Source organism: Macaca fascicularis, chromosome 19 (genome assembly GCF_037993035.2).
Source record: "Macaca fascicularis isolate 582-1 chromosome 19, T2T-MFA8v1.1".
NCBI classification, from domain to species: Eukaryota; Metazoa; Chordata; class Mammalia; order Primates; family Cercopithecidae; genus Macaca; species Macaca fascicularis.
The window spans coordinates 58,529,548-58,556,460 of NC_088393.1; the positions used below are offsets into that span (position 1 = coordinate 58,529,548).

The 26,913-nt window shown below is 51.9% G+C and overlaps 1 protein-coding gene across 6 annotated transcripts; it reads right to left on the reverse strand.

Moving 5' to 3' along the window:
* Positions 1–5,124: 5,124 nt before the first annotated feature.
* Positions 5,125–25,421, reverse strand: SYT3 (synaptotagmin 3). Of its 6 annotated transcripts, none has more exons than XM_005590026.5 (11): positions 25,366–25,421; positions 24,593–24,730; positions 22,823–22,985; positions 17,830–18,355; positions 15,364–15,751; positions 14,557–14,775; positions 11,195–11,315; positions 10,615–10,786; positions 10,383–10,515; positions 7,958–8,026; positions 5,125–7,569 (listed from the first exon to the last, which is right to left on the reverse strand). In XM_005590026.5, the coding sequence occupies exons 3-10, from the start codon at positions 22,968–22,970 to the stop codon at positions 7,961–7,963; spliced, it is 1,773 nt and encodes a 590-aa protein (XP_005590083.3). In that variant the 5' UTR covers positions 22,971–22,985; positions 24,593–24,730; positions 25,366–25,421; the 3' UTR covers positions 5,125–7,569; positions 7,958–7,960. The 6 variants fall into 6 exon arrangements, with proteins under 6 accessions (XP_005590083.3, XP_073880492.1, XP_045236981.2 ...); XM_074024391.1 differs by having other exon boundaries at positions 22,823–23,169; XM_045381046.3 differs by having other exon boundaries at positions 22,823–23,353.
* Between the last annotated feature and the right edge of the window lie 1,492 nt (positions 25,422–26,913).

The window sequence follows — 26,913 nt, forward strand, 5'->3', positions numbered from 1 at the left end:
TTTAGTTCTTTGTATACTTTGGATACCAGCTTTCTTTTTTCTTTATTTTTTCAGATAAAGTCTTGCTCTGTTGCCCAGGCTGGAGTGCAATGGCGCAATCTTGGCTCACTGGCACCTCTGCCTCCCAGGTTCAAGTGATTCTCTTGCCTCAGCCCCCTGAGTAGCTGGGATTACAGGCATTCACCACCACACCCAGCTAATTTTCGTATTTTTAGTAGAGACAGGGTTTTGCCATGTTGGTCAGGCTGGTCTCAAACTCCTAACCTCAGGTGATCCCCCCACCTCGGCCTCCCAAAATGCTGGGATTACAGATGTGAGCCACCATGCCTGGCCTGGATACCAGCTTTTTGTCTGATAGGTGTTTTGAAAAGATTTTCTCACAGTCTATAGTTTCTCTTTTTATTCTCTTAAACATCTAATTTTCCTATCACTCCTCCCCATGCAAAATATACATTTTTTGACTGGACCCTGCCAGGGATCTAAGAGTGAGAACAAGAGTCAGACCTGGCCAATCTGAGTGCTTCATGACCTTGGTTACAATGTGCAATAGTTTGGATGTATGTCCCATCCTGTTTTTTTTTTTTTTTTTTTTTTTTTTTTTTGAGACAGAGTTTTGCTTTGTCACCCAGGCTAGAGTGCAGTTGCACAATCTTGGCTCAGTGCAACCTCCACCTCCTGGGTTCAAGTGACCCTTCTGCCTCTGCCTCCGCCTCCTGAGTAGCTGGGATTACAGGCACACGCCACGCCCAGCTAATTTTTGTATTTTTGGTAGAGACGGGGTTTCCCCATGTTGGCCAAGTTGCCCTCTAAACTTCATTGTTGAAATTTGATCCCCAGTGTTGGAGATGGGGTCCTAATGAGAGGTGTTTTGGTCACAGGTGTGGACCCCTCACAAATAGATTAATGCCCTCCCTGGCAGTGTGGGTGAGTTCTTCCTCCATTAGTTCCCATGAGAGCTGGTTGTTAAAGAGAGGCTGACACCTGCCTCTCTTGCTTCCTCTATTGCCATGTGATTCCTGCTTGCTTTCTCCTTCCACCAAGAGTGGAAGCAGCTTGAGACTTTCTCTGCATGCCGAATCTTCCAGCCAGCAGAATCATGAGCCAAATACACCTTTTCCCTTTATAAATTACCCAGCCTCGTGGATCACTGTAGGTCAGGAGTTCGAGATCAGCCTGGCTAACATGGTGAAACCCTGTCTCTACTAAAAATACAAAAAATTAGCCAGGTATGGTGGTGGGTGTCAGCTACACTGGAGGCTGAGGCAGGAGAATCACTCGTACCTGGGAGGCGGATGTTGTAGTGAGCCGAGATTGTGCCACTGCATTCCAACCTGGGTGACAGAGCAAGATCCTGTCTCAAAATAAATAATAAAATAAAATAAAATAAAAATTACCCAGCATCAGGTTTTCCTTTATAGCAAGACAACATGGACTAAGACACATGATTGCTATAGAAATGGACATGTGACCCAAGTTGGGCCAATGAGAGCTAACCTTGACACTTTGGTATCACCATTCAGGAAGGCAGTACCCCTTTTCTGCTAGGTTGTTAAAATGATAGGATGGAAGCTTCGAGCTGCTCTGGGCCCTGTTTGTCACCATGAGGGATGAGATTCTGCCTGAGAAGGAAGTCAAGATACAGAAAAGTAAGGTCCAGATGGGAAATGAGCTGTATTCCTAAATATTCATTTTAGTGCCTGGATCCAGTTATGCCTGAAGCTAGTTATACAGCTCAGTTCTATAAGTCAACAAATTCCCTTTGTCAAAAGCAAAAAAATAACGAGAGTACTTTCCAGAGAGCAAGGCTTATTATAATAATAATTAAAGCAGCATAGTTTGCAAGGAAAAACAAATAGACAAAAGAATAAGAATAAGATGGAAAAATCAGGAAAATTTCACACATATATGGTAACTTGGTTTATGACAAAAGCAACATTGCAGTGCAGTGAGAAGCAAAAAATGATCTTTTTGAATAAATAGGGCTGAGCTAGTTGATAGCCATATGACCTCTACCTCACACCACACACAAAAGTTGGTTCCAGATGTGTTGTAGATCAAATGTTAAACTTAAACATTAAAATTTATAGAAGAAAATATCATAGAGTATCTTCAGAACCTTCAGGGTAAGAAAATATTTCTTTTATTTACTTGTTTGTTTTAGTAGAGATAGGGTCTCGCTATTGCCCAGGCTGGTCTCGAACTCCTAGGCTCATGTGATCCTCCCTCCTCAGCCTCCCAAAGTGCTGGGATTACAGGCATGAGCCATTGTGTCTGGCCAGAAATTATTTCTTAAACCAGAAACAAAGGAGCCTTAACTATAAAGGAAAATGTTGATAAATTGGACTACATTAAAATAGAAACTGATCTTCATCAAAAAATACCATTAAAAGAATGAAAAGGCAAGCCAGAGAGTGGGAGAAAAATATGTATTCTAACAAAGGACTCATATGAAAAATAAAGAAAGAACTCCTACTAACCTGTTTTTTTAAAAAGGCAGAAAAACCAGTTGAAAAATGGACAAATGGTGTGAATTGACATTTCACAAAATAGCATATTCATATGGCCAATAAATATTTGAAACGGTGTTACATTTCTTTAGGCACTGGGCTAAAGGTAAATTAAAACCATAATAAAACACGGCTACACTCCCACCAGAATTGCTAAAATTGAAAGGACTAACAATACCAAATGTTGGTGAGCAACTGAAATTCTCAGAGACTGATGGCGGGGGTATAAATGGAGAAAATTAGTTTGAAAACCTGGTTGGCAGTGTCTATTAAAGATGAACATGAAGCTGGGAATGGTGGATCATGCCTGTAATTCCAACACTTTGGGAGGCCGAGGTAGGCAGATCACTTGAGGTCAAGACCATCCTGGCCACCCCAGTCTCAAAAAAAAAAAAAAAAAAAAAGAACATTCACATAGCATGCACATACCCTGGGACCTAGCAATTACACTTCTAGGTATATACCCAACAGAAATACAGAAATGCCTACATACGTTCACTAAAATTCAATGTGTACAGCAGTACTATAAGTGATTGTGCCAAACCAGAAGCCAACTAAATGTCAATCAACAGTAGAATGGATAAATAGATTATTATGTATTCCCATAACACCCTGACCTCGTGATCCTCGTGCCTCGTCCTTCCAAAGTGCTGGGATTACAGGGGTGAGCCATCATGCCTGGCCCATAGTGGAAAATTATTTAACCTTAAAAAGGAAGGAAATGTGGGCCAGGCGCGGTGGCTCACGCCTGTAATCCCAGCACTTTGGGAGGCCAAAATGGGAAGATCACGAGGTCAGGAGATCGAGACCATCCTGGCTAACACGGTGAAACCCCGTCTCTACTAAAAATACAAAAAAATTAGCTGGGCGTGGTGGCGGGCGCCTGTAGTCCCAGCTACTTGGAAGGCTGAGGCAGGAGAATGGCATGAACCCAGGAAGTGGAGCTTGCAGTGAACCGAGATCGCACCACTGCGCTCCAGCCTGGGCAACAGAGCAAGACTCCATCTCAAAAAAAAAAAAGAAAAAAAAAAAACAAAAAGGAAGGAAATGCTAACACATGCTACAACATGGGTGAAGCCTGAGGACGTTCCTGCTAGGTGAAACAATCCTGTCATGAAAAGACATGCTGTATGATTCCACCTACACAAGGTACCCAGAGTAGTCAAATTGATAGGGAATTTCCCAGACGGTAGAATGTGCTTCCCAGGGGTTGGGAAGAGAAGCCAGTGGTAGTCGCTTAATCGGAACAAAGTTTCAATTCTACAAGAGGAAAGAGTGGAAATGAGTAGGGGTGATGATTGCACAACAATGCAACTGTACACTTAAAATTGGCTAAGTCTTGGGGAGGTGACTCATGCCTGTAATCTCAGCTACTCTGGAGGCTGAGGCAGGAGAATTGCTTGAACCTGGGAAGCGGAGGTTGCAGTGAGCCAAGATCACGCCAGTGCACTCCAGCCTGGCATCACAGCGAGACTCTGTCGCAAAAAAAAAAAAAAAAAAAAAAAAAAATTGGCTAAGATGGTAAAGATTGTGTTATGTATATTTTGCAACAATGTACAAAAATTCAAACGAACCAGTTTTAGGTGTGAAGAATTTTGACAAATGTATTCAGTTGTGTGATCACTTCCATCATCCGGAAAGATTCCCTGTGTCCACTAGTAATCAATCTCTCCATAACCACTGCCACTGCCTCCAGTCAACCACTAATCCACTTTCTGCCCTTACATATTAGCCCCTTCCCTTCCCCTTTCCCTTTCCCTTCCCCTTCCCCTCCCCTCCCCCTTTTTCTGTTTTCTTTTCTTTTCTTTTTCTTTTTTTTCTTTTCTTTTCTTTTGCTCTGTCACCCAGGCTGGAGTTCAGTGGCGTGATCTCGGCTCACTGCAACCTCTGCCTCCCAGGTTCAAACCATTCTCCTGCCTCAGCCTCCAGAGTAGCTGGGATTACAAGCGCTCACTAACGCAACCAGCTAATGTTTGTATTTTTAGTAGAGATGGGGTTTCACCATGTTGGCCAGGCTGGTCTTGAACTCCTGACCTCGTGATCCACCTGCCTCAGCCTCCCAAAGTGCTGGGATTACAGGCGTGAGCCACCATGCCTGGCCTTTCTTTCCCTCTTTCTCTCTTTCTTTCTTTTTGAGATGGAGTCTCACTCTGTTGCCCAGGATGGAGTGCAGTGGTGTGATCTCGGCTCACTGAAACCTCCGCCTCCCTGGTTCAAGCGATTTTCCTACCTCAGCCTCCCAAGTAGCTGGGATTACAGGTGCCAGGCTGGTTTTGAACTCCTGATCTCAAGTAATCCGCCTGCCTCAACCTCCCAAAGTGCTAGGATTACAGGCATGAGCCATGATGCCCGGCCCATATTAGTGTTTTCTTTCTACAATTTCATGTAACTGGAATCCTACAGTATGTACCCTTGTGTCTGGCTTATATCACGTGACATCATGTTTTTGAGATTTATCCATGGTGCTATGCCTGTTGGCAGGTGGTTTGTGTTATGGCCGAGTCGTATTCCATCCTGTGGGCATACCACAGTTTGATCATCCACCCTCCCACTGATGAACAGTCATGTCATTTCTGCTTTTCCAGATCGGGACTATTATGAATAAAGCTGTTGTGAATACTTGTATGAACATGTTTTTATTTCTTACTGGTAAATACTTAGGAACAGGATTGCTGAGTCATATGGTAAGTTTGTGTTCATTTTATAAGAAACTGATCGACTGTTTTTCAAGGCGGTTACAGTGGGTTGAAAGGTGGCCCCCGAAAGATATACCCATGTCCCGTGCCCTGGAACCTGTGAGTGTGACCTTATTTAGAGGAAAGGTCTCTGGGATGTAATCAAGGATCTCCAAACAGCATCATCCTGGATTTAGAGTGGTTTCTTACATCCAGTGACAGGTGTCCGTATAGGGGAAAGGCAGAGGGAGATTTGAGACACAGAGACACACAGGGGAAGAGGCAATGCAAAGACAGAAGCAGAGACCGGAGCGATGCCTCCATGAACCAAGGAAGGCCAAGGATCGCCAGCAGCCACCAGGAGGTAGGTGGGAGGTGGGAACCAGATTCTCCATCAGAGCCTCAGAAGGAAGCAACCTCACCAATGCCTCTGCCCAGGCCACAGTGCAGGCCTACTGGCTTCCAGGAGATTAATTCATCCCTCCAGCAAAAAGGTCCTGAAGGGCTTTGGACCAATCCCGGGCAAGATGGTCAGGAGAGGAAGAGGAGGAGTCAGCAAAGGCAGGAGGCGGGCCCAAGAGTCTGCCCAAACTGGACCCAATGATTGGCCCGGGGTGTCTCCAAGGTCTGAGCTGGACCAATCAGAATCGTGTTCCTGAATGACACAGCAGCTGAGAGACAGCTGATTCTCACATTGTTTCCTCTGAAGTTATCTCTCTGAAGGCAATTACAACAAGTCTTGTTAATTTCTTGCAATGGCAGCAGATCCTGTTAATTTCCTACCCAACTATAGTTCCCCTCCCCATGCTTCCTCTAGGCAAAGTCCGCACCCCACCATGGGGACTGGAAATGACAGATGTTCACTAGCCAGACCGCTCTGCAACTCGGGGTAGCCACACAGCCGGGTTCTGGCAAGAGAGAAATAAGGAGAATTATTCTGTGGAGGAAAAAAGGGGAACACAGAAGGGGAGGCCCCGGTCTACACTGCCTGCTTTAGATGCCAGTGTGTGAGAACACGATGCTGCTATAGACAGTTTGTACTCAGGAGGGGAATGAACACCAATCTCAGAGATGCCAGCTAAAGCCTAATGTTGTTGAGCAGCCGAACCAACCCTGGGACTGTCTTTGAAAAATCTGATATGCAAACATGGAAAAAAATCGTTTCACTTAAGCTCTTTCAGTGGAGAAGTTTTTGTTTGTTTGTTTGTTTTGCAGCCAAAGGTATCATAACAGATACAGCATTTTACACCTGGAGCTCCAAGTGGCCATCTCATTGCCACTGCAAACACCTGAGAGAGAAGTCAATAGCCAGGCGCAGTGGCTCACACCTGTAATCCCAGCACTTTGGCAGGCCAAGGCGGGCAGATCACAGGAGGTCAGGAGTTCGAGTCCAGCCTGGCCAACGGGGTGAAACCCCATCTCTACTAAAAATACAAAAACTTAGCCAGGCACGGTAGCAAACGGCCATAATCCCAGCTACTCAGGAGGCTGAGGCAAGAGAATCGCTTGAAACCAGGAGGTTGCAGTGAGCCCAGATCATACCACTGCACTCCAGCCTGGGCAACAAGAGTGAAACTCCATCCAAGAAAAAAAGAGGAAAGCGGAAGTGAAAGAATCCCTTGAACACCTGGATCTAACCATGCCTGAAGTCCCTCTGTGTTCATAGGCTTTCCATGGACAGAGGTCTTTCAATTCTGTTTATGGTTTTGGGTTGAATTTTGTGTTCTGTACTCACAATGATCCTGGCTAACACCATTTTTATAAACTGAGGCTCAGCGAGATCATTAAGTTGCCCAGTCATAGAAAGAAACACAAATTTGTCTATTGCAGAGCCAGCATGTTCCAATCCAGCTTCCTAGTCTCAGAGAGGACAGGAGGCCCAGGTGGAGTGAGACCCACGGAGTGTGTTTATTCTGGCGTTGATAGCAGCAGCAGTGGGGGGACCGGCCAGACGCGGGGTGTGGCGAACAGAAGGGGTGGACACAGGTGTGTGTGTGTCTGAAAGGACAGAGAGGATTGGCCCATTGACATTCACGGCGAGAACAAGGGTCGGGACACCAAGTCTTGGACAAACAGCAAAGTGACAGAGACAGACAGAGGGCTTTGGGGGGCAGGGGTCCCCCAGACATGCATGGCCCCTCGCCCCAAGGGGGAGCCCCAGGGAAGAAAAGACAGACACAGTGGAGGCTGAATGCCCCCCACCCTGAAAGAAGGAGCTGGGCCGGCCTCCTCCCATCCTCTCGCTTCCAGGGGTAGGAAACCTAGGGCCAGGGCTGCCCTGCACCAGCAGCTCGGACGTTATGGCTTCAAGGAGATGAATTCACGGTCCGGGCAGGAAAGGATGGGATCCTGAGGGAGCCTGGTCCGATCCCGGGCCTAGGCCAGACCTGCACGATGGAGCAGGAGAGGAGGGGTCGGCGACGGCAGAGAACTGCGTCACGACCTCCTGCAGCTCCATCACCACCCAGAGACCCAGGAGTCCCAGGCCCAGCTCCTCCTCCCTCAGAGCTAGGAGTCCAGGCCCCCGGCCCCTCCTCCCTCAGACCCAGGAGTCCAGGCCCCCCGCCCCTCCTCCCTCAGACCCAGGAGTCCAGGCCCCCCGCCCCTCCTCCCTCAGACCCAGGAGTCCAGGCCCCCGGCCCCTCCTCCCTCAGACCCAGGAGTCCAGACCCCTGTCCCTCCTCCCTCAGACCCAGGAGTCCAGACCCTCAGCCCTTCCTCCCTCAGACTCAGGCATCTCCACCCCCAGCCCCTTCCTGTGGCCAGGCTCCTTACCCCTCACTCAGAGTTCTCTTTCTCTGATAGTCCTTTGCTGCCTTTTGTGAAGCTGGTCAAAGTCTTTTCCTAAAGGAGAAAGTCCAGAAGGTTCAGGAGTGAGGGACAGAGATTTGAAACAGACGCTAATCATCAACAGGAGAAGACGTCAATCCTGTTTCATTATTTAGGGCGCGCTTTCTCACTTGGCCCTGAAGTGATGGACAGATGGTATTACGATTCCATTCTACAGATGGAGAAATGGAGGCACAAAAAATAGGCGTCTCTGCAAATGCGAGGAGAGATGGGGCTGTAGGGATGAGTGCGGCAGGTCCTGCATGGCATCAGAGGAGCTGAGACTCTGTCCTGGGGCCACTGGGGAGCCATGGGAGGGCTGTGAGCAAGGAAGGGGAGGAGAAGCTCTGGGTGTAGAAGGATCTTCTGAGGCCACAGGGAGCACGAGGGGCTGAAATTCATGGGCAGTGTCAGGGCTGGGCCCAGACTCTGTGCCGCCAGTGTTGCCCAACATGGGCAGTGGCTCACCAGAAACTCCTCAGGTTTGTGGAATGAATTAATGAATGGATGAATGAGTGAATGACAGAAGGAGGGAGTAGCCTCCATCCTATCCACCTTAGTAGAGTCCTCGTCTTTTCCAATCTCAAATCTGAGCTCTGTGCCCAGCTGCTCGGTCCCTCATCATCACTGGAAAAAAACCCATGGCAGGGCCGGACTCAGTCTGGTGATGTGGAAAGTTTCACCCGGTGCTAAATGTAAATGTGTGCCCCAAATGCAGCAATCAACAGAAATAATATTTAATGCAATATTGGCCAGGTGCGGTGGTTCGTGCCTGCAATCCCAGCACTTTGGGGGCCCGAGGTGGGTGGATCACTTGGAAGTTTGAGACCAGCCTGGCCAACATGGTGAAACCCTGTCTCTACAAAATAAATAAATAAATAAAATAATAAAATAAAATAAAATAAAATAAAAATTTAGCTGGGTGAGGTGGCACACGCCTGTAATCCCAGCTACTTGGTAGGCTGAGGCAGAAGAATCACTTGGACTCAGGGAGGGGAAGGTTGCAGTGAGCCAAGATTGCAGCACTGCACTCCAGGCTGGGTGACAGAGTGAGACTCTGTCTCAATAATAATAATAATAATGATGCAATATTTTTTAAAAATCAAAATTAATGCAAAACAAATCCATGATGAACAAAATATCAAATTTTTAAAAAGGGCCAGTCTCATGCCACATTAGACTGCTATTCCAAAGGAAATGTGTGTGCCCCTATATACTTGCTTTTTTTTTTTTAAGGAGAGGGTTTCTTGCTCCATTGCCCAGGCTGGAGTGTGGTGGTGAGATCATAGCTCACTGCAGTAACAAACTCCTGGGCTCAAGGGATCCTCCTGCCTCAGCCTCCCGAGTAGCTGGGATTACAGGCGCCCGCCACCACACCCAGCTGCTTTTTGTATTTTTAGTAGAGACAGGGTTTCGCCATGTTGGCCAGGCTGGCCTCGAACTCCTGGGGTCAAGTGATCCTCCCACTTCAGCCTCCCAAAGTGCTGGGATTACAGGTGTGAGTCACCTCACTTGGCCCCATTAAAAAAAAAAAATCCACTCAGTATGCTATGACCAAGTAATTTTCACAGCCTGCTCTTAACACAACACAAACCAAAACAAATAAAAACCCCACTCCATCTCCATCTTCTCACCCACTTTCTCCTCTGTTTTTCCTTTCCCTTCCCTTCCCTTCCCTCCCCTCCCCTCCCCTCCCCTCCCCTCCCCTCCCCTTCCCTTCCCTTCCCTCCTTCCTTTCTCTTTCTTCTTCTTCTTTTTTTTTTGGTTGTTGTTATTGTTGAGACGGAGTTTCGCTCTTGTTGCCCAGGCTGGAGTGCAATGGCACCATCTTGGCTCACCACAACCTCCACCTCCCAGGTTCAAGTGATTTTCCTGCCTCAGCCTCCCATGTAGCTGGGATTACACGCACGTGCCACCACACCCAGCTAATTTTGTATTTTTAGTAGAGACAGGGGTTTCTCCATGTTGGTCAGGCTGGTCTCGAACTCCTGACCTCAGGTGATCTGCCCGCCTCGGCCTCCCAAAGTGCTGGGATTACAGGCGTGAGCTACCGCGCCCGGCCCCCTCTATTTTCAATTTAGCCTCATGGGTAAAAACAGCAGCGACCACTTACAGAACGTTTAACTCAGCACATCTCACCTCTATCCTAACAGAAGATGCTATCAACAGTCCCATTTCCTAGTGGGTAAACTGAGGCACGGAGCGCTTGGGTAACTGGCTCTAAGCCACACAGCTGAAGTTGGCACAGCAGGGATTGAAACCGAGGATGCCTGGTTCTGTGGCTTATAAACATGCAGGGCGTTCATTGCATGGATGAAGGGGCCGAGGGCGCACGGGTGCTTGTCAGGGGTGGGTATGGGACCCCACTCACCTCCACTAGCTGATGCCAGTGCTCCACGGGCTTGCGGGGGTTGGCCAGCATCTCCGCCCAGTGCTCGCGGCCGTGCGGGTCGGCAGCGTCGGGGCCCACGCGGCACACGCCGATCACCTCGTTGTGCCCGATGCTGGGGGTTGGGGTCGGTAAAGACCAGAGGAGGGCGGTGGGAGGGCCTGTCCCCACCCCAGCCCTCCTGCCTGCCCCCCACCCGGGCCGCGCCCCTCACCAGTCGTAGTCCACCACGGCGATGCTGAGCCCCACGTTCTCCACGCTCTCGGGGGCCACGTCGAACACCAGCGCCTCATTGTACGTGGGGTTCAGCGTGTTCTTCTTGATGGAGGTTTTCCGCTTCTTCAGACGCCGCCCCTCGCTGATCAGAGAGGCCTTCACGTAGGGGTCTGGGAACAGCAATGAAGCAAGGAACAGAGATTCCCTCCCTCAGACCTAGGGGTCCAAGACCCCAGTCCCCGAGCCCCTCCTCCCTCAGACCCAGAGGTCCGGGATCCCAGACCCCCAGCCCCTCCTCCCTCAGGCCCAGGAGTCCAGACGCCAGGTCCTCCTCCCTCAGACCCAGGAGTTCAGATCCCCAGCCCCTCCTCCCTCAGACCCCGGAGTCCAGATCCCCCGCCCCTCCTCCCTCAGACCCAGGAGTCCAGATCCCCCGCCCCTCCTCCCTCAGACCCAGGAGCCCAGATCCCCCGGCCCCTCCTCCCTCAGACCCAGGAGTCCAGATCCCCGGCCCCTCCTCCCTCAGACCCAGGAGTCCAGATCCCCGGCCCCTCCTCCCTCAGATCCACGATCCTCACCTGAGAAGCCAGTGAGGTCCATCGCTTTGAGGTTAGAGGCTTTGATGATGGTCACGGTGAGGCGCCCGGCCGTGGGGAGGTAGCAGAGTGAGAAGTTGAGCTCCCCAAGATCTGCCTTTTCCTGCAGGTGGGGAAAAGGTCAGTGATATCTTGCCTCAGCCCCTCTTCAACTCTCCCTGATTTTCTCTCCCATTGGAGCCTCCCGCTCTCCACCCTGACATCCGGGCTCAGGCTTCCCATCCACTTAACAATCTGACTCTGGGCCAAGACCCAGTAACTCCCTGGCCACAGCTGCCCATGACCGTCAAAGCCTATTTGTTCTGTAGGGAAGATTGGAAGAAGCATGAGTGAGGGGAGAGAGAGAGAAGGTGAGAGAGAGAGAAAACACAGAGAGAAATAGACTGAGACAGAAGCCAAAACACTGAGGGATGCAGCTGGAAAGACAGACCCACAGGCAAAGTTCTAAAGTCAGAGGGACAGAGGCCCAGAGGCAGACGGACAGAGACCCAGAGAGAGGGGGACAGAGACCCAGAGAGGGAGGGGGACAGAGACCCAGAGAGAGAGGGGGACAGAGACCCAGAGAGAGAGAGGGGGACAGAGACCCAGAGAGAGAGGGGGACAGAGACCCAGAGAGAGGGGGACAGAGACCCAGAGAGAGAGGGGGACAGAGACCCAGAGAGAGGGGGTCAGAGACCCAGAGAGAGAGGGACAGAGACCCAGAGAGAGAGGGAGAAAGAGACCCAGAGACAGAGAGATAGAGACCCAGAGAGAGAGAGACAGAGACCCAGAGAGAGAGAGGGACAGAGACCCAGAGAGAGAGAGATAGAGACCCAGAGAGAGAGGGAGTACAGAGACCTAGAGAGAGAGAAAGAGAGAGATATATAGAGAGAGACCCAGAGAGAGACAGAGGTCCGGAGAGAGAGAGGGACAGAGACAGTGGGTTGGGGTGTATAAAGACCCAGAGACAGTGATAGTTACCTGGAATTAAAGTGGAGGGACAGAGAGCAGAGAGTGAGAGAGAAACCTAGACTTAGACACCCTAGTCCCTGCACCGAAAGAGAGAGACAGAGAGAGATGGACTGAGACAGAGTGGGACAAAGACGGAGCAGAGACACACACACCAGCCTGAGAGGGCAGATTCATCAGCCTCCACTGAAGTTTCCAGGACCGCCCCCAACCCTGACACACAGGCTGGAGCCATGCTGGGGCTAGCTGGGAGCTTTGACCAACCCGGCCCAGCCCTGCAGCCTCCCAGCTGCGCCAGCCCAGGGCCCTGGACTCCCCACTCACTCCCGTCAGGGCCTCTGTCCAGGCTGCCCCTCTGCCAGAACATTCTTCCCTCTACCTCCTCCTTGGCCTTTGAGCCTCTCCTCGTTCCACAAGCTCCCAGCTCCCCTACAGCCCTGCACAGCTCCTTCTGTGCCTCCCCATAACCCTAGCCCCTGACACAAGGCCCAGCCACCTAGACCTGGAGCTGCCGAGGGCTGTCTGGGGTCCCCAGGCCCTGCTCCTGAAAAAACAGTGGTTGAAGAAATGAATGAAGGCTGGGTGCAGTGGCTGATGCCTGTAATCCAAGCACTTTGGGAGGCTGAGGTGGGCGGATAACTTGAGCTCAGGAGTTTGAGACCAGGCTGGCCAACATGGCGAAACCCCATTTCTACTAAAAATACAAAAATTAGCCGGGTGTGGTGACGCATGCCTGTAATCCCAGCTACTTGGGAGGCTGAAGCAGGAGGATCACTTGAACCCAGGAGGTGGAGGTTGCAGTGAGCTAAGATTGCACGACTATACTCCAGCCTGGGTGACAGAGGGAGACTCTGACTCAAAAGAGAGAGAGAGAGAGAGAGAGGGAGAAAGAGAAAGAGAGAATATACGAATCAGTGGAATGAGTGAGGAAAACTTCAAGTGATGATGATGGAGAGAGAAAATGAGAAGGGTGAGCACAAGAATGAGGCCAGCATGGATACAGAGAGAAGGCCCTGGGATGGGGCTGTCACGGCTGATGACCGGGAGCAGGAGCTGGTGGAACCCATGGGGCCCTGGGAACAGGGACCTTGGAACTGGGCACTTCAATCCCAAAGGCTGGGCTTGGGGGGCCAAGCAGGAAGACTGGGGAGAGCACCATGAAGAAGCCTAGAGGAAGAGCTATAGGCACCCAGCTCAACTGGACATCTGTCATTGGACAGATGGGGAAACTGAGGCTCAGAGAAGGAAAGGACCTTGAGGAGATCTAGTCCTCTCCTGATATGAAGGCCACCCTCCCCACAACAGACACACAGCTACCCCAGACTGGCAGAGAACTGGAATGTTGGATAATCCACAGATCAGATTGGAATGGGGGGCGCTGTAGAGTTGAGGATCTGAGATTTGTTGGGGCAGAAGAGCTCAGGACACACACACAACAAGTACCTAAGAGTGGGGCTGGGGAGGGATTGGAGGTACAGGGACAACGAGGTGCCAGAGGGCAGGGGTCATAAGGAATAAGGAAGAGGCCATTGGGCCCTGTGATCTGGATGCTGGGAGAACTGGGGAGTGTCTGGATACTGGGGATCCCAGGATGGCGGAGGCCTGGGGGATCAGGCTATCAGGATTTGGGCAGGGACCATGAAAAAACAGAGGGTGAGAATATGAAAGAGTTCCCATGTCAGGGGTTGGGAAAATTCAGAAGTTCAGAGATTAGAGAGGGATTGGGGCTTCTAGAAGTCCAGAACTTGGAAAGGAAGTTGGAAGGTCAGAAGTCTGGGGGGAGAGGGGAGAAGTCATGGGGTTGAGGCAGGAAGGCATCCGATGGCAAAGGGGGTGGGAGGTTGGAAAATCGGATCCAGGCCTGATGCTAATATTTGGCGACGTTGAGGAGAGGAAGGGTGTCTATTGTATCATTCTCTGTTGTTTTTTGTTTTGTTTTGTTTTGTTTTTGAGACAGAGTTTCACTCTTGTTGCCCAGGCTGGAGTGCAATGGCATGACCTCTGCTCACAGCAACCTCCACTTCCTGGGTTCAAGCGATTCTCCCTCCCGAGTGTCTGGGATTACAGGCATGTGCCACCACGCCTGGCTAATTTTTGTATTTTTAGTAGAGATGGGGCTTCTCCATGTTGGCCAGGCTGCCCTTGAACTCCAAAACTCAAGTGATCTGCCTGCCTCAGCCTCCCAAAGTGCTGGGATTACAGGCATGAGCCATGGCGCCCGGCCCATTCTCTATTCTTGCCTGTAAGTTTGCAATCTTCCCCAGTGTGATACATTTTAACAGAAAAATGCGGGGACAGGAAGTGAGGAAGTTATGAAGTCTGAAGGCAGGGGACTTGCAACCTGGGGGGCGCTCAGGGCCCTGGGAAGGGGAAGGTCAGGGGAGGGGGCCACTGACCGAGCCGCCCTCCACGATGTCCCTCCAGAGCGGGCGGTCAGGGGGCTGCTCGGCCAGCTCCAGGAGGTTGTCCAGCACCACCTGGCCGATGAGGTCGTGCCGCGAGAAGCGGTCAAAGTCATAGACGCTGAAGTGCAGTTTGCGTTGGGCCAGCTCGGCCAGGGGCACCGAGAATTGAAACGTCTCATTGAAGACGGGGTTCAGGGTCTTCCTGTGCACCTGGTGGTGGTGGGTGACAGGAGACAAGACACCGTGCCCATAAGCCCCTCCTCCACAGGATCCAGGAGTCCAGGACCCCAGCCCCTCCTCCCTCAGACCCAGGAGTCCAGGCCCAACACCTCCTCCCTCAGACCCAGGAGTCCAGACCCAGCACCTCCTCCCTCAGACACAGGAGTCCAGGCCCAGCCCCTCCTCCCTCAGACCCAGGAGTCCAGGACCCCAGCCCCTCCTCCCTCAGACCCAGGAGTCCAGACCCAGCCCCTCCTCCCTCAGACCCAGGAGTCCAGGCCCAGCCCCTCCTCCCTCAGACCCAGGAGTCCAGACCCAGCACCTCCTCCCTCAGACCCAGGAGTCCAGACCCAGCACCTCCTCCCTCAGACCCAGGAGTCCAGACCCAGCACCTCCTCCCTCAGACCCAGGAGTCCAGGCCCAGCCCCTCCTCCCTCAAACCCAGGAGTCCAGGCTCCCAGCTGCTGCTTCCTCAGACCCAGGAGTCCAGGACCCCAGCCCCTCCTCCCTCAGACCCAGGAGTCCAGACTCCTAGCTCCCTCTCTGTGGGACCCCGGTGTCCAGCCTGCTGCTCCGGACCTTGGTCTGAAATTTTTTCTTTCGGTCAGGCAGCAGGTAGATCTTGACGTAGGGGTCTGAGAAGCCGTTGGAATCCTTGGCAGGGAGGTCCAGGGCCTGCAGGATCCTCACCACCAGCTGGTCTGAGCCATAGAGGTACCGCAGGGCGAAGCTGATGCGGCCACAGGGTGCCCCTGTGCCTGCTTCTCCGGAGCCTGGGGCCCCCCCACCCCGCCGGCCACCAGGGCCAGTCCCCTGGTACAGCTCGGGCTTAATCTGCCCAATGAGTTTGGCTTTTTCCTCGCCGCCAGGCAGGGGTAAGGGCAGGGCGGGTGGCCGCTCCTCACTGTTGGGGTCCGGCTGGGAGGTCAGAGTCTGCTGGGTGAGGGGTCGGGGCAGGGCTGGGTACCTGTAGGGGGTGGGGAGACCAAGGTGAGGTCAGTGACTCTGATCTTTGCATGCAGACACTTGAGAGATTCCTCCCTGCCTTTCCCTCTGTCACCCAGCCAGCTGGCCACAAGTGCCCTCCTTTGCTCACTGTGTGAGCTTGAGGGAGCCACTGGACTCTCTGAGCCTCAGTTTCCCCATTGGTATCTGGGGGCATTTCCTCCCTCCCTCCCTTTCTTCTTTCTTTCCTTCTTTCCTTCTTTTTTGAGACGGAGTTTTGCTCTTCTTGCCCAGGCTGGAGTGCAAAGGCATGATCTCGGCTCACTGCAACCTCTGCCTCCCAGGTTCAAGCAGTTCTCCTGCCTCAGCCTCCTGAGTAACTGGGAGTACAGGTGTGTGCCACCATACCTGGCTAATTTTTATATTTTTAGCAGAGACGGGGTTTCACCATGTTGGTCAGGCTGGTCTCAAACTCCTGACCTCAGATGATCCGCCTGCCTCGGCCTCCCAAAGTGCTGGGATTACAGGCGTGAGCCACCGCGCCCAGGCTCATTCTCCCCGTTTCAAAGCTAGCTCCAGCCTATACCTGTGAATGCACCAGCTTTCAGTAACCTCCTTTGGGCCTCAAGCTGGTGACCCAGGATGCTTCTCCATGGACCCCCGACGCCCCACATAACACAGACCTTCCTTGAACCCTCTTCTGCCCTTCTCTTAATCTCCCCGGCCGTCTCTCCTCTCTATCCCCACTGTCCTGGTCACAGCTCAGGCCTTGTCCTCTCCTGAACTCTCAGCCTCCAGTGTCTCCCTCCAGCCCACCCCATGTGGCCCCAGAGGGTTCCTTCTATACCCAGAGCTGACTCTGCCCCTCCCCTGCTCATAGCCCTCCCATGGCTTTTCAGTGTCCTCAGGACAAAGTCCCAGAGCCTCAGCCTGGCACTCAAAGCCCCGTGTGGTCTGGTGTCCGTAGCCACATCTCTCAAGTTTTCTTTTTTCTTTTCTTTTTTTTTTTTTTTTTTTGAGATGGAGTCTCACTCTGCCACCCAGGCTGGAGTAGAGTGTACAATCTTGGCTCCTGGGTTCAAGAGATTCTCCTGTCTCAGCCTTCTGAGTAGCTGGGATTACAGACACATACCACCACGCCCGGCTATTATTATTTTTTGTATTTTTAGTAGAGCCGGGGTTTCACCAGGCTGGTGTCAAACTCCTGACCTCAAGTGATCTGGCCACCTCGGCCTCCCAAAGTGCTGGGATTACAGGCATGAGCCACCGTGCCCAGCCTGAAGTTTTCTTTTTTTCAAACTTATTCTCATGCCTTGGTGACTAAGGCATGGTGCCCTGGCTGTCCCCTTGGTGTGGGCTGTCCCCACAATGCACTATGATCTCGTTCTCCTCTTGTCTTTGCCTGGGCCGCTCCCTTCACCTGGAATGCCCAGGTCACAGCCCTGCCTCTTTGCCTGACTAACTGTCCCTCAGCCTGCAAGTCTCAGCTGAGACACCTCCACCTCCAGGAAGCTTCCAGCCTTCTCCCAGCTGTGGTCCCCTGAACTGCTTTCCTGCCTCACCAGCCCAGCTACACCAGGACAGCCAGTCTGGGGGCCGCCTCCCCTACACTGTGAGTAACAGGAGGGCAGAGTCCGGTGTTTTCCTAACACCCTGCTCAGGCCTAGTTTATATTAGTGCTCAATATACATTTACAGGTATATTGAGGAATAATGAATGAAGGAACTCCAGGTCCCACTACCAATCCTGGCTTAGAGTGAAAGGGGGTGAATTGCCTTGTGCCACAGGGACTTGGGGATCCAACCTCATTCTCCTCTACTTTCCTGTCCTGAAGTCCTTTCCCCAGTCTCCTCCCTCTGGACCCAGGAATTCAGGCCCCCAGTCCCCTACTCCTTCGGGTCCAAGGGGTCTAGACCCCATAGCCCCAACCTCCCTCAGAGCCAGGAGTCTAGGGCCCCACCCTCCTCTTTCCCTAAGATCCAGGAGTCAATACCCCGATTTCCCTCCAAATCCCGAACCCATAAGAACCATAGATGGGAAAGAGACACAGAGGAGGAGCAGAAGTTCAGAGTGGACCCCCAGCCAAGTATCCTCTCTCACCTGGTGGTGGGTGCCAGGCTTGTGACCTGCTGATGTGACTGGGCGCTGGGCAAGCCCCCACCACTGGGGGGTAGCAGGAGCAACCCAGAGCCTGCTCCCCCCTCGGAGGGCAGCTCAGGGGATGTTTGGCTCGGTTTGACCCCAGCGGCCACTGCAGCTGCTGCAGCCTCTGGATACGAGTCCATGTCCAAGTAGGAGGGCTCAGGGGTGTCAGAACCCCCCAGGCTGCCTGGCTCCAGCAGCTCAGCAAAGGGTGGATGGTGGGTGGTGTGGGCATGGTGGTGTGGGCCGCCCAGCAGAGGATGGCCACCCAGGCCAGCACCGAGGTGGTGCCCGCCGCCGCCTACCAGGCCTGCCAGCCCAACACCAGGGCCTAGGTCTTTGCGCAGGGGGCCACCACCTACTGCCGAGCCTCCCTTGTCCCGCCAGGGCACCCAGCACAACTTCCAGGACACGAAGAGAGAGACACCCAGAAGGACAATGCCACAGAATGTCACGATGACCGACAGCAGGCTCACGGAGATGTCTGGAGAGAATGAGGACAGAGGTAGGGGTCAGGATGGGGTCACAGTACCTCCTCCCTCTGCTGTCCCCAAAGAGTTAACCCTTCATATTTGCCATGCAATTGTCCATGCAATCTCAAGTGCCAGGCACTTTACACATATTACTTAATATATGTTCTACAACTCTACAAGGTAAGTATTGTATTTTTTTTTAAAGAGATGGAATCTCTGTTACTCAGGCTGGAGTGCAGTGGCATGATCATAGCTCACTGCACCCTCGAACTCCTGGGCTCAAGCAATCCTCTCACCTCAGCCTCCCAAGAAGCTGGGACTACAGGTACTTGCTATCACACCTGGCTAACTTTTAAATTTTTTTGTAGAGATGAGGTCTTGCTCTGTTGCCCAGGCTGGTCTCGAACTCCTGGCCTCAAGCAATCTTCCCACCTTGGCCTCCCAAAGTGCTGTGATTACAGATGTGGCCACTGTGCCCAGCCCAGTATTTCTACATAACCATTTTAAAGATGAGGAAACTGAGACACAGAGAGATTCAGTGATTTGTTTAAAGCTTTACAAGTAACAAATGACAGATCTGAGATTTGAATCCAGCAGTCTGTCTCCAGATTTTATTCTCTTAATCACTAGACTTTGGTGCCTCTCTATAAGAGAACACAACATGTGAGGTAGCACCAAGGTCCTGCAAAATGCTCAGAGATGGTCAAGGAAGCAGGGACCCTGCATGACAGTTAGGCAGGTCAGGGTTTAAATCACGCTTGCTGTGTGGCCTTGGGAACGTATCTTAACCACTCTGAACCTTACACTTCCTATTTCCCAAGTAGGAAAAATCAGTTCTTCTCTCTTATAGTAGTTTGAAGGAATGCAGAAGGTAAATCACATGTGGAAGATAATAACAAACATATCTTGAGGGGTGATTACATACCAGATATCTCAGTACTTTATAGGGGTCAGGTTATTTAAGCCTGCCAGGCACTACATGAGGTTAGCAACATATTTATCCCTGTTTTCCACAAAAGAAAACTGAGATCAGTATACCTGTAATTACCTGCTCAAAGTTCATAGCTGGTAGGTGGTAGAGTCAGGATTTAAGCCTGGGAAGCCTGGCTTCAAAGCCCATGGTCTTCACCATGATGCTATCACACCTCAATGCTTCCCAATAAATAGTAGTTCAAATGTGAATTTTTATTAGAATAATAAATCCTATTGCTGCCACCATGTGTGTCCAACACCATCAACACCATAGCTAACACAATCTGAATGCGACATATGTGCTGATATGCCTTGCAGAGAAATCCAAGTACAGAATTGTTCTTACAACCAAAGGTTTTGGGATTCTTCAGTAATTGGTACCAGGAGTGGGGTTTTTCAGAAATGACCTTCAAGGAATGGGAATTTATTTTGAAATGGACTTCTGGATGTTGGCAAAGTGAAAGGGAAAATCCCTACTCCAAACAGACAGTGGATTATGGTGGGGAAGCAGGTAGGAAGGCCATTGCCAGCAAGGACAGCTGAGTTACATTAGGGGACACACAGCAGGAAGGGGATGCCTTCTTGTCCTGTACTGCTCAGTGAAGCTATAGTGGTGTGTGACATTAATCCTTATGACATTATATAACTTTGAAATGACTTATCCCATTTTACATATGAGAAAACAGGCTCTGAGAGAGAGGAAGTGGCCCTGCAGGGACACATACCAGGCACTGGCAGAACTCTGGGTTTCCTTCTCCCCTCCCTCTTAGGGTGCTTTATTTATTTATGTATTTATTTTATTTTTTTGGAGGCAGTCTTGCTCTGTCGTCCAGGCTGGAGTGCAGTGGTGTGATCTCAGTTCACTGCAGCCTCTACCTCCCAGGTTCAAGCACTTCTTGTGCCTCAGCCTCCTGAGTAGCTGGGACAACAGGTGGGCACCACCACGCCTGGCTAATTTTTGTATTTTTGGAATAGACGGGGTTTTGTTATGTTGGCCAGGCTAGTCTCAAACTCCTGGCCTCAGATCCATCCACCTCAGCTTCCCAAAGTACTGGGATTATAGGCATGCACCACCATGCCTGGCCAGACTGCTCCTTTCTTTTTTTTTTTTTTTTTTTTTTTTTTTTTTTGAGACAGAGTCTCGCTGTGTCACCCAGGCTAGAGTGCAGTGGTGCGATCTCGGCTCACTGCAAGCTCCGCCCCCTGGGTTCATGCCATTCTCCTCCCTCAGCCTCCCGAGTAGCTGGGACTAAGGTGCCCACCACCATGCCCGGCTAATTTTTTGTTTTTGTGTTTTTAGTAGAGATGGGGTTTCACCCGTGTTAGCCAGGATGGTCTCAATCTCCTGACTTCGTGATCCACCCACCTCAGCCTCCCAAAGTGCTGAAATTACAGGTGTGAGCCACCGCACCCGGCCCAGAGTGTTCCTTTTTAAGTGACCAACACTCACTGAGCATTCTGGGAGGCCTGTTAGAAACCAGAGGCAAGGACTTTATGAGCCTCCTGAACACAGGGTGAGTTGAGAAAACAGGGTCATTATGGAGAAAAATTAAACAGATGCTTTCTCCTACTGCCAGCCTGATTCAGACCCTGTTCAGCTCAGAACATGGATCCCACACACCCTGACAGGTTCGCCATTCCTGTCTGCACAGACCGGGGAGCTATTTGGGCATGGAGAGGTGGTGTAGTTGTGCAGTAGAAGATTCGCCTTGTGCAGAGAAAGATTTGGCCCTTGATCAGCTCCTGGGAGGGAACTTCTAAGCCCAGGGAATGTCCTGCCTGATTAGAGTGTCTTTGTTTATCTGGAGCCTTGGATCATGCGGCATAGTCTATGCTAACACTGTGATGTATGCTGGAGGCCTCCGGCTCAACCTCTGGAGGAGCTGGAGACTGAAGTCAGCCACACCAGCAATCAGCCACGTATATGGGACTGGCCCCCAATAAAAACCTTGCACACCAAGGCCCAGGTGAGCTTCCCCAGTTCGTAATAGACTGTGCATGCTGTCACACGTCATTGCTGGGAAAATGAAGCACTGTCCATGTCACTCCACTGGGAGAGGATGACTGGAAGTTCACACCTGCTCTGTCCTGGATTCTGCCCTGGGTGCCTCTTCCCTTTACTGACTTCAGTCTGTATAGTTTCACTGTAATAAATCATAACCATGAGTATAACAGTTTCCGGCCAGGCACGGTGGCTTATGCCTGTAATCCCAGCACTTTGGGAGGCTGAGGCAGGTGGATTACTTGAGGTCAGGAGTTCGAGACCAGCCTGGCCAACATGATGAAACCCTGTCTCTACTAAAAATACAAAAAAAAGTAGCTAGGTGTGGTGGCAGGCGCCTGTAATCCCAGCTACTCGGGAGGCTGAGGCAGAAGAATCACTTGAACCTAGGAGGCAGAGAATGCAGTGAGCCGAGATCCCACCATTACACTCCAGCCTGGGCAACAAGAGTGAAACTCTATCTCAAAAACAAACAAACAGACAAACAAAAACAGTTTCCTGAGTTCTGTGAGTCAATGATTCTAGCAAATCATTGAAGCTGATGGTGGTCATGAGGACCCCCAAACTACAGTGCTGTACTAGACTACGCAGGATTTAGTTTTGCCTCTGCTACCATCGAGCCTCTGGGCAAGTGACCGCTGCTCTCTCGGCCTTATCCCTCATGACTGTCACCTGGACATCCTGCATGTGTGGTGCCAGGCCCTGCCCTGGGGCTCAGCAGATGCGACTGTGGTTGTAATCACTCAGCACATGCTCCCTCTCGTCAGCGTTTCCTCATCTGGGCAACGGCACTCATAATGTTTCCTTGTTCCCAGAACCCTGCTGCTTTCCAGCTGTGTGACCTTGGACAGATCACTTCACTCTTCTCAGCCTCAGTTTCCTCTGTTGAAAATGGGGATTGTATGTTCCACAAAGGGTCACTGTCTCAATGAGTAATCATTGAGATGTGCAAAGGGCCTCGCGTGCTGCCTGGACCACAGTGGGTGCCCAGTAAGCGAATCCCAGCATCGAATGAATGACCACTGCGTGCCCAGCATTGTTCTAAGTGCTTCCTGGGTGTTGCATCATTTAAGCCTTTCATCTGCTCGATGAGGCATCCCTTTTATTATCCCCATTTTCCAGGTGAGGAGACTGAGGCCCAGAAGTAGAGTCACTTACCAACAGCCATGCAGTTATTTAAAAAGTCAGGGACATGGAACTTGAACCCAAACAAGTCAGTCTGACTCAAGAGCCTGAGATTTACACAAGATGCACAGAGATATCTGAAGGGGGCATTTGGTGGTGGTAGTCAGAGGGAGGCCCACAGGGCAAAACTCAAAAAGCGGACCACACAGCTCCTTTTCCTTGGATCAGAGATTTGGGAGAGGGGCAGCAGCAGGCAGGATGGGGGCAAGACTCTGTGAGGGACTGACCCCGCAAGTGATGGAAAGCTGAGCAGTTCTGCTCCGAGTCGCCCGGCCATAGTGCAGGCAGGGGGTTGGCCAAGACAGGCAGGGGTGCTGACCTGCATCTGGACCCCGGGGATAGCCTCGGATTCGGTCACTGAACTCCTGGCACCTGTTGCTGGTGTCAGCATCTCGGATCCGTGCACAGAGGTCTGAGACCAGGACGAGTGCCCGCCGGCAGAGGTCATCCTCGTAGTCTCCTGACATGGTGGCCGTCTGGTCCTGTGCGTGGGAGGGATGGGGCAAGGGTGCAGATGGGAAACAGAATGGGAGAGCAGGGTGGGCAGGTGTGGAGATAAGGGTGGAAGGAGACACCGAGCAAAGGAAGGATGGGCAAAGGAGACAGAGATTAGGGGCAGATGGATTAGGGATGGAGATTTGAGGAAGAAGGACAAGGTGACAGGTACTAGAGAGGGATGGACAAGGAAAAGGAATTAGGAGTGGACAGACAAGAGGGCAGAAATTAGGGATGGAGATAGTAACAGGGACTGGGTACGTCAAGGGGACAGAGATGGGTGTGAATGGAGTAGAGGACAAAGAATAGGGACAAATGAACAAGGAGGAAGAGATGGAGAAGGGCAGTGAAGGGACTAATGAGAATGCACAAATAAAGGGATGGACAGATGAGGAAACAAAGATTAGGGCTGCACAGATGAAGGAACAGGAGTTAGGGATGAGCAGACAAGGTGCCAGCCATTCATCATTCATTCATTCAACAAACATCCCTCCAGCACCAACTGCGCCCTACGTGCTGTGCTGGTTGCTGCGAATCCAGCAGAGAACAAGGTCCTGGAGTTCTCTGACCTCCTGGTGTCACAATCCAACGAGAGGAGACATAGAGTAAACAAGCAAACAAAAACACATACACAAACCTGTCGTTCTCAGACTGACTGTCAGAAGCACTCCACAGGACACAGCCGGAGGATGCATCACAAAGGAACTCAGAGGGGGACGGTCAGGGAGGGCTCTCCCAGACCTGAAGGATGACATGGAGCCAGCCACAGGCAGGGGACAGTGGCGCTGGGGTGGGGAAAAGCATTTTAGAGAAAGGCATTTTAGACGGCAGGAACAGGATGAGCAGGGACTTAGGGTAGGAAAGCACTTGGAGGGTCCAGGGACCAAGGAGGCCAGAGTGGGGTAGATGCAGGGAGGGCCAGGAGAGAAGGATGGATGCCGGTAGAGAGAGAGGAGGTGAATAGGTACGGTGGGAGCCTGGGGGTGGAAAGGTGGAGATGCAGAGATGGGGACCAAGTTGAGGGAAGGAGACAGACAGGGAGGGGAGACAGAGATAATGTGAAGGGCAGACTGAGGCTCGGAAGAGATGAAGAGGTGAACAGGCAGGCAGAAGGAAAGTCAAGGATTGAGACTTGGGATGGACAGTGACAAGGAATGAACTGAGATGTAATTAATTCACAGGGGCTCGAGAGACAAGGGGACAAGAGACGGTGAAGAGGGGCAGGCAGGAGTGTGGGCAGAAATATCCTTGAAAGAGAAATGGTCGAATGGGAGCATGGATGGGTGCGGAAATAAAGGACAGTGGATGATGGCTAGAGATCACAGACAGACAAAAGGAGAGAGGAGGGCTGGGCAGGCAGACATGGGTTCATAAGGGAAGGTTCAATGAGCACATAAATGAGAGGAGGCTAGGAAGGAGAGGTGGATGTGAGGAGAGGGGGAATTAGTGACACATGGCTCGGAGCCAGGCATCAAGATAGGTTGAAGGGGATGCAGGGGAATTAGGAACAGACAGACCAGGGCTCACAGATGGACAGGTGTCGTGGGGGTGCTGCAGAAGGCCAGGACTCTAAGACAGGCATGGTCACACTCACCTGCGCTTATCTCTGCCGTGTTCTGGGTGGCAGCCGAGGCGGCGGCGGGCGGCAGCCCATGGGGGTTGTAGGGCGGACAAGGGACTGTGGACCCGTTCCCACGCGCCGGGTAATGAGAGGGGAAGTCTGATCTGGGAGCTGAGGCCAGGAGAAAAAGCTCAGCTTAAGAGTCACATCTTGTCCTGCTCGAGCCAGCTGCCCTACCCCAGGCGACCCACTGGGAGCCCGGCCACCCCCTCCCACCTCAGGGCCCCCAGCTCCCGTTAAGGGCTTAGAGACTACAATTCCCGGCAGGCCTCGCGCTCGCGCTGCTGCGGCTTCATAGACCCGGAGCTGCAGGGCTGCTGGGAGTTGAAGTCCTTAATGCCTCTCCGGGCTGCAGAGAGGATGGTTTTTTTTTTTTTTTTTTTTTTTTAAAGGTTGTGGGGGGGTTAAGATGCTGGGGTCCCAAGACGCTGCAGGGGAGGGGAACAATGTCCAGGACTTCGAAAAGCCACGGAGCCCTAAGTCCTCAGGGGCCACGGAATGGGGAAACGATTTCCCCGCGCTGGAGATAGGTGGGCGACGGGTGGGGTACACCCAGGTGTTCGGGACCCCCTTCCAGGACCACGTGCCCCTCCCCCGGGGTGGCCAGAGAGGGCTGCAGCGCTCCCACTCCCGGGCCCAAGATCCACGCGCCTCTGCATCTACCCCGCCCCCATGCGCCGGGGCCGACCCCCGGGATCTGGCTGGGGCTGGGGCTTTGGCAGGGGGAGGGGGAGGAGCGGACTCACCCGGAGCCGCCGCTGCCGCCGCCGCCGCCGCAGCCCCGCGCGCCCGCCGCGGTGCCGGCTCGGCTCCTCCCCTCGCCACTGTCGCAGGTCCGCGGCTCCTCCCCCTGCACTCCCTCCTTTCCCCACTCCGAACCCGCGGCAAGAAAGCCGAAATCACTTGGCCTCAGCAAGGAAGCAGGGAGATTTCCCGGGACCAAGGCAGCAGAGACCCAGTGGGTTTCCACACTGGGGACCCAGAGATCTGGGATCGTGACGTGCTGCTTCTCCAGGGTCTCCGTCCCGCTATCTCACAGAGGTGGAAGTCCAGGGACCCCAGGCCCCTCTTCCCGGGAACCCAGGACTTCAGGCCCTCCCACCTGAGCCGCTCTGAAGGCCGGTGGTGGGAGCGGCAGCTGAGACTCAAAGGTACAGGTGCCACAGCCAGAATAGAGGTATTAGCAGGGACCTGGGTTTGAATCCCACCTGGGCCAACTCCTGCCTGTGTGCACCTCTTGCTCTGAGGCCCCGTTTCCTCGTCAGCAAAATACACACCATAAACTTATTTCCTAAGGGATCCACAGTTTGAAAAACCAGTCAGTGTAGATAAAATATTGCTACCGACTAGGTACTTAATGAATATTTCTCAAAAGCAGCGAGTAACAGTTTCTGGTATATTAATAGCAGTTAATGGCAATTGTCACTTCCTATAAGTGGTGAAGTGCTAAGTGCTTTGAAAGCATTTTCTCATTTAATTTTCACTTGGGTGCAATTATGACATTCCCATTTCACAGAGGAGACAACTGAGGCCCATGGAGGTTAAATCCCTCGGGTGAGGTCTAGATCAGGGGTGTCCAATCTTTTGGCTTCCCTGGGCTGCATTGTTGTCTTGGGCTACACACAAAATACACTAACACTAACAATAGCTGATAAGAAAAAAAATTACAAAAAAAAATCATAATGTTTTAAGAAAGTTTACAAATTTGTGTTGTGCCACATTCAGAGCCTCCTGGGCTGCATGTGGGCCTCAGACCGTGGGTTTGACAAGCTCGATCTAGATCTATATAGCCTGGAGAGGTGGCTCGGAGGCCCCCTCAGTGCTCTCAATCAGTGACATCCAAATAAATACAACCTCTAAGTAAAAATCAAAGGCTGGGCTGACACCTGTAAATCCCAACACTTTGGGAGGCCGAAGTGGGAGGATCGCTTGAAACCAGGAGTTTGAGACTATCTTGGACAACATAGCGAGACTCCATCTCTACAAAACAAAAAACCAAAACAAAACCAAACTAGTGGGTGTGGTGGTGTGTGCCTACGCAGGAGGCGGAGGTGGGGGGACTGCTGCAGCCCAGGATTTTGAGACTGCAGTGACCTATGATTGCACCACTGCACTCCATCCAGCCTGGGCGACAAAGCATGACCCCATCTCAAGAATAAACAGGCCAGGTGCGGTGGCTCATTCCTGTAATTGTAGCACTTTGGGAGGCCAAGGTAGGTGGATCGCTTGAGCTCAGGAGTTCAAGACCAGCCTGGGCAACATGACAAAACCCTGTCTCTACAAAAAATACAAAA